Source organism: Anolis sagrei, chromosome 6, assembly GCF_037176765.1.
Source record: "Anolis sagrei isolate rAnoSag1 chromosome 6, rAnoSag1.mat, whole genome shotgun sequence".
Lineage (NCBI taxonomy): Eukaryota > Metazoa > Chordata > Lepidosauria > Squamata > Dactyloidae > Anolis > Anolis sagrei.
The window spans coordinates 29,986,448-29,995,716 of NC_090026.1; the positions used below are offsets into that span (position 1 = coordinate 29,986,448).

A 9,269-nucleotide genomic window follows, 5' to 3' on the forward strand; every position below is an offset into this window, starting at 1 on the left:
AGACGGATCGGCCTCCAGGCTAAGCACACGAAGCTACTCTTACAGTTCGGGTGCCCTACTTGTTCATATATGGATGGAACAAAAAGCTGAGCTTTGCTTTGGAGTAGAAGGGAAAGAGCGGAATTTGGGAAGTAACTTTTAATACATCATTCTAGCCCTACTTTCAATCCCGCTGAAAAGTAGTTAACAACTGGGTTGCTGTGAGTTTTCAGGGCTGTACAGTCATGTTCCAGAAGCATTCTCTTCTGACGTTTCACCCACATCGATGGCAGGCATCCTCACAACCTCAGTAGACGCCTGCCATAGATGTGGGTGAAACATCAGGAGAGAATGCTTCTGGAACATGGCCATACAGCCCGGAAAACTCACAGCAGCCCAGTGATTCTGGCCATGAAAGCCTTCGACAACACATAGTTAACAACTGCTATACACCCAGCCCTTCACGTTCTACTGGGTTTAAGGACACAGGATCTGCAGGAAAGTGAAACCGCAAATTAAAAATAAGAATGATAATTTATTCATTGGATTTCTTATCTATTGGTGCAAGATAGATAGATAGATAAAGGTAAAGGTTTTCCCCTGACATTAAGTCCAGTCATGTCCAGCTCTGGGGGGTGGTGCTCATCTCCATTTCTAAGTCAAAGAGCTGGCGTTGTCCATAGACACCTCCAAGGTCATGTGGCCAGCATGACTGCATGGAGTGCCGTTACCTTCCCGACAGAGCGGTACCTATTGATCTCCTCACATTTCATGTTTTCGAACTGCTCGGTTGGCAGAAGCTGGGGCTAATAGCAGGAGCTCATGCCACTCCCCGGATTTGAACCTGCTATCTTTTGGTCAGCAAGTTCAGCAGCTCAATGTTTTAACCCACTGTGCTACCGGGGGCTCCGATAGATACATAGATAGACAGACAGATAAAATACTTCTCTAGGAGCCTCTAGATTCTCTAGTTTCCACATAGAATAGCATTGGAGGACCTAGAGACTCCTACACAGAATGCCTTAATAAAACTTGCAAAAGTCAAAACTGACTATATAGAGATTTTAAATACATTCATTACACCCCCATTTCTTAAAAGGAACTAAAACAGCCACTTTCAGTTATATTTCAAAAGATACAAAGAGAGCAATTTGAATGGAAATTCAACTCCAGAATGAAATCTGCTTCAAAAGCAGGGCTTGGCCTTGGGATGTGTGAAAGGAAGGTAAAGAAAACAATGCTTTTGCACAGAAAGAGTATATCTTACCATTGGAGACATTCCCTAATTAACTATACAAAATCCATTGACTGTCTGAATGGATCTGAACCTCAGACATGAGCAAAAAACTAACCTCCAAATCATACATCACTATGGCCTCCTACCAAAGAGACAAAGGTTCCGTTCATATTACACCATTATATCACCATGGATCCACTTTAACTGCCAATAGCTACATACTCTTGAATTCCGAAGTTTCTAGTCCGATGAGGCAGTAAAGTTCTTTGGATTATTCTTCATACCTCCTTTTTTTCATGTCAAGAGCGACTTGAGAAATTGCAAGTCACTTCTGGTGTGAGAGAATTGGCTGTCTGCAAGGATGTTGCCCAGGGGATGCCCGGATGTTTTTGATGTTTTACCATCCTTGTGGGAGGCTTCTCTCATGTATCCACATGGGGAGCTGGAGCTGACAGAGGGAGCTCATCCACACTCTTCCTGGATTCCAAGTTCCAACCTGTCGGTCTTCAGTCCTGGCAACACAAGGGTTTAACCCATTGTGTCACCGGGGCCCCTTCATACCTCCTGAAACTACAAATGCCGGATTCCATGGCACAAAAACATGACAGTTGAGGTGGAATCATAGCACTCTAATTGTGCGGTGGGTCAAGACATCCACAGTTTGAATCTCATCTTTGCTAAGAGTCCACCACCAATTGGCCTTGTTGGGCAAACTGTCTCTCAACCCCTGTCTCTCTACTGGCAATGTAGTGGATTATAATACAGGTTTACCATATGGAACGGTTGTATGGATTACTAAAGCACATGAAATACTCAGAACTCTTGAATGTGTTCCATAAATATTTACTGTTTGTTGCTTTTGTTTAGCTTTGGGCTCAATCTCTTACCTGTTGTTTCGACAATACCTTCCAGGATGACAACAATTTCAAACTGCTCACTTCTGAGCGATCTTTGTGAGAGGGCGAAGAAAGGACTCTTGTCATCAATTTCATGGCAGATGGTTAGAGGAGAGACAAGGAACAATTGGTCGGCCCCAGTTCCGAATCCAACATCAAGTTCGCATTGGTCGAGTGGCAGGAATTCACCTTCTGGTGTCTGTCTTGACTGAAGACAAAATGGGAGATGGGGATTAGAGGTGGGAAAAAGCCCCAGGGATTGAAGAGCAAACCTCACAGTTATAGAGCAATAGAAACATTTCCGGAGTGTCATATGGAGTAACTTGATGAATCCCACTTACTCCATCTATATAAATAAAAATGTAATGTTCGTTTCTAGGACTAACATAACTCAAAAACCACTGGACGAATTGACACCAAATTTGGACACTATACCCCTAATAGACCAATGAGTGACCAGCACTCATAACCCCCCCCCCCCCCCCGCCAAAGTGGAAAGGACTTAAAACCACCAAAAAGCTAAATGATGAAAAGCTAAATGACAATACAGGAAAAAAGGGAAGGAAGAGGTAGGAAAGGAGAGAATGAAAGAAAGAAAGAAAGAAAGAAAGAAAGAAAGAAAGAAAGAAAAGAAAGAGGGAGGAAAAGAAAAAAGGAAAGAGAGAAGGAAGCATGGAAGCAAAGAGTGAAGGAAGGAAGGAAAGAGGTAGAGAAGAAAAAGAGAAAAAGAGGGATGAAAAGAAAAAGGGGGGAAGGAAAGAAAGAGGTAGAGAAGGAAGGAAGAGAAGGTAAGAAAAAAGGAAAGGAAGGAAAGAGGTAGAGAAGGAAGGAAGGAAGGAAAGAAAGAGGGAGGGAAAGAAAGAAGGAAAGACAGAAGTATAGATAGAAGCAAAAAGTGAAGGAAGGAAGGAAGGAAGGAAGGAAGGAAAGAGGTAGAGAAGGAAGAAAGGAGAGAAAGAGGGAGGGAAGGAAAGAAGGAAAGACAGAAGTATGGATAAAAGCAAAAAGGGAAGGAAGGAAGGAAGGAAGGAAGGAAGGAAGGAGGTAGAGAAGGAAGAAAGGAGAAAAAGAGGGATGAAAAGAGGTAGAGAAGGAAGGAAGGAAGGAGAGAAGGAAAGAAAAAAAAGGAAAGGAAGGAAAGAAGGAAGGAAGGAAGGAAGGAAGGAAGGAAAGAGGGAGTGAAGGAAGGAGGGAAAGAAGGAGAGAAAGAGGGAGGGAAGATTGGCCACAGCAACACGTGGTGGGTACAGCTAGTACATAATAAAATACAGATAGATTTTAACAGTGGGGCTCAAATATCATTCATATCCTTTCAGTGGGATAGCCTGGAGTGTGACCTGGAAGATTTAGGCCCTTTCAATATTGCCATGTAATCCTGATTGCCAAAGCAGATAATCCATATTAACTGCTTTAAACTGGATTATATGAGTCTACACTGCCATATAATTGGGTTTAAAGAAGATAATCTGGAGTTTGTATGGCAGAAGGGGCCTAAGGGATCTCAAAATGGATATGAACATCACTATTTTGATAAATTAACCCCGAGGATGTGATGTGCATCAAATCATACATCACTATGGACTGAAGATACTGAAGTTTGTTTCATACTTTACAAATATAGTACTGTAATTCCACTTCATCTGACATGGCAACATCTTATGTTAGCTGCACCACATGTAGACAAACTTTACTTTAAAAATTCTATTTCAAAAATAAGTCTAAAGGTTTCAGGGCTGCTATAGGCATAGGATAGGCCAATGAACATGGTTCTCCTAAAACAGCGATCCTAGGTTTACTTGGAGAGGGAGCAGCAGGAGTGATAGGCAGTATGTAGTTGATGCTGCAGAACGTATCTTAGGAGATGCACCTCTGGCATGTAACTATGATATATTTCCTGCTGCAACTCCTCCAAAACTGATATTTTCAGTGCAGCAACTTTCCCTTGAACCAGACAGCTATTTCTGTGTCTGTGGAGAGCTCCAGAGATGGACACACTGCACTAAGCATCCACAGGGGTCTTCCTGGGGTCCTTAGTGCTCCCAAAAGATTACACCATTGCTGTGTATCCAGCTAAGAGCAGTCCTCAGGTGTTTTGGCCTACAACTCCCAGAAATCCCAACCAGTTTACCAGCTGTTAGGATTTCTGGGAATTGAAGGCCAAAATATCTGGGGACCCATAAGTTGAGAACCACTGAGCTAAAGGAAAATAGCTGGATGCATCTCTTCTGGATCTCTCATTGTCCCACCCCCCTGGAAATGGACATTTGGAAGTCTGATACAGTTGAAAAGATGATTTGGGTGTGATTTTCGTTGCTGTTGAGTTGGAACATAACTCTGATGCCCAAAAAATTAGATCATGCTGCTGTAAGCTGGGCATAAAAGCACTGTAACTCAAAGGATTTCAGTTTCCTACAACAGCCTGGATCCTTTAGGGAAAGGATTGGTAGGGAACTAAAATATGAGTCAGCTTTCCAGTCCCAGCCTCCAGGGTGAGACCTTTGCCTGTTTTTGCGAGTTGAAGCACAACTAGATGTAGAATTGGCCCAATATATTTTGCTACTTTAGGCTCAAATAACCCAAAGCAGTTAAGTTATTTTGGCACCTGAGGAAGAAAAGGTTAATTTCTCTTCTGTTTTGGAAATAAACATTAAAAGATAATACATTTTAACAATGTGTGGCCTTTTCATGATGCCTCAAATCTGGTTTCTGCAGAAACTGCCTTAATTTAGCTAATGCAAGGATTGATCCTGGTTACAAATCCTATTTTTGGTCTTAACAATGTACTGACTTATTTTGCCATCAATTACTAAATCTGAATGACAAAATATATTTTCAAATGGCAGGAAGAGGCACCCATCTGCACTCATGACAGGCCTGGCTCAAGACATTTTGCAGCCTGAAGCACAGACGGGGATGGTGCCCTTTTCCATTCCATGTATAGAAACAAGATCAGGCTGGCAGCTCAACTTATTTTAGCTGTAGTGATGGGAGACAGCCTTTTCCAACAGTCAGTGAGAGCTGGTGGTTCCATATCAGCAAGGCAATCATTTTACTGTGTTTGAAGCGGATCATGAAGGGAACTATCCAAGGTGCTGAAGCCTAGACCTCTCCCGTCAGCACCATTGATAGCTCCTTTGGTGTTTATCAGACTAAAATCCAGTGTTGATTCTCTATCTCAATGACAGATTAGTCACTTAATGTGCAGCTGGGTAACTGTATGATGGTGAGAACATTGGGCATGGTGCATACATCTTCTACAAAATCTTGCTGTTGCTTCCTATTCCCATTTCTTGCTTTATTGGATGATGGTGATGATGCTACTAAGTGATAAAGCTGATCATGGATTTTTTTCATGCCAGGAGTGACTTGAGAAACTGCAAGTTGCTTCTGGTGTGAGAGAATTGGCCGTCTGTAAGGACGTTGCCCAGGGGATGTCCGGATGTTTTGATATTTTACCATCCTTGTGGGAGGCTTCTCTCATGTGGGGAGGTGGAGCTGACAGAGGAAGCTTATCTGTGCTCTCCCTGGATTTGAACATGCAACCTGTCAATCTTCAGTCCTGCCAGCACAAGGGTTTAACCCACTGCACCAATGGGGGCTCCATCAAGGAATATATGAGTGCTCTTGCAGCTACCAGGAATCCAGGCTCACACTGCACAATTGTAGCTCTTTATTCTACTTTAATCCATAGAACTCTGGGATTTGTAGTCTAGCATATTTAGACTTCTCAGACACACAGCTCGGGTGTCTCACCAAACTATAAAGTTCAGGATGCCATAGAATATAGATAGAACATTTAAAATGGAATCTAGCACTATAATTTTGTAGTGTGAGCAGGCTCTAAAAAGTCTAGAACTTGCTGTTCCTTGCAGGCTTGCTGCCCTTAACTTAGGACCTATAATCCATTGGTTAGCTTTGAGAGTGGTGGGCTGGGGAAGAGAGTTTAATTTGAGTGTGAAAAACACATTCAAGGAGTTATGTGAGTTATACTCTTCCAAAAGTAAGACTTCAAGCTCTGACTATTCTTAATTCTGAGCCCTATATTCTGAAACTATAAAGTTCAGGATGCCACAAAATACAGGTATAACATTTAAAGTGGAATCTAGCACTATAACTTTGTAGTGTGAGTAGACCCTTAAAAGTCTAGGACTTGTTGTTTCATGCAAGCTTGCTCCTCTTGACTTAGGACCTATGATCCACTGGTTAACCTTTAGTGCAGTGGGCTGAGGAAGAGGGTTTAATTAGAGTGTGAAAAACACAGACAAGGAATTCTGTGAGTTGTACTCTTCCAAAAGTAAGACTTCAAGCTCTGACTATTCTTAATTCTGAGCCCTAAATTCTGAACCTTTGCATTCAGGGCCTGTTTATGCAGATAAAGCAAATGCTTCCCCGACTCTTCTCTCCCACCTCTTCATGCAATCCCTTCCTACCATCTTGAGCAAAGAAAAAGCAGCACCGCTGTGTTAATTAGGATGGGAGGAAAAACACTGCAAGGTGTCTACAGCAGATACGAGCAGAATTAGTCTTATAAAAATTAAAAAGGAAAGAAAAATAACCCTGACAGAGATGGAAAGGTGGAACCAGAAAAAGGCTGGGAAATAGACAAGCTCTTGCAAGATATTTGGCTAAATATAAGCATCACTGCACGGAGCTTAAAAGATGCCAGCCTGGGCATATTTGGCATTTTACCCTTCTTGTGTCTCTTTTTCTGCCTCCTACGTGGCCACAAAAACACCAGCATGCCTTGCCGACCTGGATTAGCCAGACATGTGCTTCCCGCTTTGGTCACTGTTGGGATATGTCATCTTTATTAACGGAGATGTCAATCCTCATTCTTTCTTGAATTGCTGTGCGATTCATCTGCTAACCAAATGTGATGTTATGCGCCTGAATAGCCAAGGAATCTTCCACTTTCTTTCCTCCCCCTGATGCTATGCCACCCTAAGAGGTTGGGTTCTTGGTGGTACATGAGGCCAGCCAGTATTTAAAAAATATATCTCATTGACAGCAACAGGGATCTTCCCTTCTTACAAAGAGAATGTCTAGAAAACTGAGCAAGTTGCTCTCTGAGTAGTCTTGTAAAGAGAGTTAGAAATGGAGAAGTTCTATCTTAGTGGCTCCATATGATTGTGTGTTCATGCTGGGGAAAGAATGACATAGGGACCACATGTGGACCTCTTTTATAATTTTGTGGTCCTTGACCTTTTTATACTTCACTGACATTGTGCAATAGCATAATGACAATAAAGCTATTCTATTCTATTCTATTCTAGGGCTGGGCTGTAGCACAGCTTGTTAATCACTAGCAGCAATAAATCACTACCGACCAGAAGGTGGCATGTTCGAAGCTCAAGTCAGGTTTGAGCTCCTGACTGTTAATGTTGAAACTCAGGATAGATTCATCTTGCTCAGAACACCACCACACATCAAGGCTGTAGGCTTTGTAGTTTACTGAAGAAAAATCAAAATCATAAACATAGAAATAAGGTGGCAAACGCTCAATAGCCAAAACAGAGTCTTAAATGCAAAGGCAGAGTTTCCAAGGTCCAAAGGCAAATAACATGAAGTATAATCCACAAGCATTGGTCAAATAAGAATCCATGGCAACATGACAAAGTCCACAGAAACCAAGATGAAAACTAAAGTCCTAAAGAGCCAAAAGCTTTCCTTGAAAGCTGAGGCAATTCCAGAGAAGTTGACAGGGTGTAAGCAAAGTTGCACTGACAAAGGATTGACTTCAATCAGATCATTAAATATGTTTTCCTAGCATGAAAGCATTACGCTGACCTCAAACTTCCCGTTTGTTAGCAAGCCGAGCACGTCGACGTACTCTTAATTGCAACCGGTCCTCCCTAAGCAAATTCCCATCACCTTCAAGGCCGAATAACTCATTATCCTGGGACTGGCCAGCCTGGGAATCGACAGGCACTGAGCTCACAGATGAAGCGGGCGACTCCTCCACCTGCAGCTGTGAAGTTTCACTCAAATCATGACCATCTTCTAAAACAACATTCCTTTCTCTGGGAAACAGAAACGCCATCTCCAGTGTCAACACTGTCTGCATCAACAACAGGGACATGTTCAGAAACCTGTAACCCATCATCCTCCTCGTCCTGAGGAAACTCAGGCTCAGAAAGCTCAGACTCAGACTGAGCCACAACAGCCCAGCTTACTGTTCACCTAAGCAGTTCGAAAACAGCTGATCTGTGAGTAGAGAAATTAGGGACTGCTTAAAGGGGGAGGGGGTTAATTTATGACACCATAGAAATGCCAAAGATCAAAGAGCAAGGAGAAAATATTATGATCAAAGGCTCGATGTCATAGTGGATGAAGTGACAGCTCCCCTCTGTAGCCGGAATCGAGCAACCTCCAGGAGCTGAAGTTGGAAAAAATGCTGAATTATCTCTACTTGTCTGTCTGTCTTGTATGTTTAAAAATGGTATTGAATGTTTGCCATGTATGTGTGCATTGTGATCCACCCTGAGTACCCTTTGGGGTGAGAAGGGTGGAATACAAATACTGTAAATAAATAAATACTCTTATTCTACCTCCAGTGGAAAACTGACTTTTTGGAAGAATAGCAATTAACCTTTAAATAAGTTATGGAATCTTCCTGCAGAACTTAACATGAAAAAAAATTAAACCAAGATTGGACTTATACCTCCCCCCATATTGGATTTATTTTTGAGCAACACCCACATACTCCTGGGGCAATTCATTGGGCCCCACTGCATTTACCAACTTCTGCTTTAATGCAATGTCAAAATGACCATCATCTGAGTGACATGGAGCAATGTTACATCAGTATTTCGACTGAAGATTGTATCCTCTATGGCTCAATTTTATGAATAGAAAAATAAAATCTCCACTGGGAGAACAGAGAAAAGGACTCCTCTTTGAGCCAAAAGGACGGCATGACAGATATCAATGAGACACGGAGACAAAGGGAGTGAGAAGATGATATAAGAAGGAGAGACAAAGGCAAAAGGATGGAGGACATTGTGACAAACAACTCAGCAGCTGCTGCAGCCGCTATAAGAATAGCAGGGTTATTTGGGCACTTGCCTGCCTGCTCTGACACACCAGGAAGACTAATGGTGAGACAGAGACCTCCAGGGGAAAAGCCATATCTAATGTTTGCAGAAGTCTTACGAGTC

General features: G+C 42.4%; 1 protein-coding gene across 1 annotated transcript in view; it reads right to left on the minus strand.

Moving 5' to 3' along the window:
• Nucleotides 1–9,269, minus strand: part of LOC132778126 (G protein-activated inward rectifier potassium channel 1-like) — a 43,483-nt gene that overhangs the window by 5,507 nt on the left and 28,707 nt on the right. Inside the window, exon 2 of the mRNA XM_060780793.2 lies at nt 2,104–2,320. Within this exon, the coding sequence (XP_060636776.2) occupies nt 2,104–2,320 (217 nt within the window). The remainder of the gene's footprint in view (nt 1–2,103; nt 2,321–9,269) is intronic.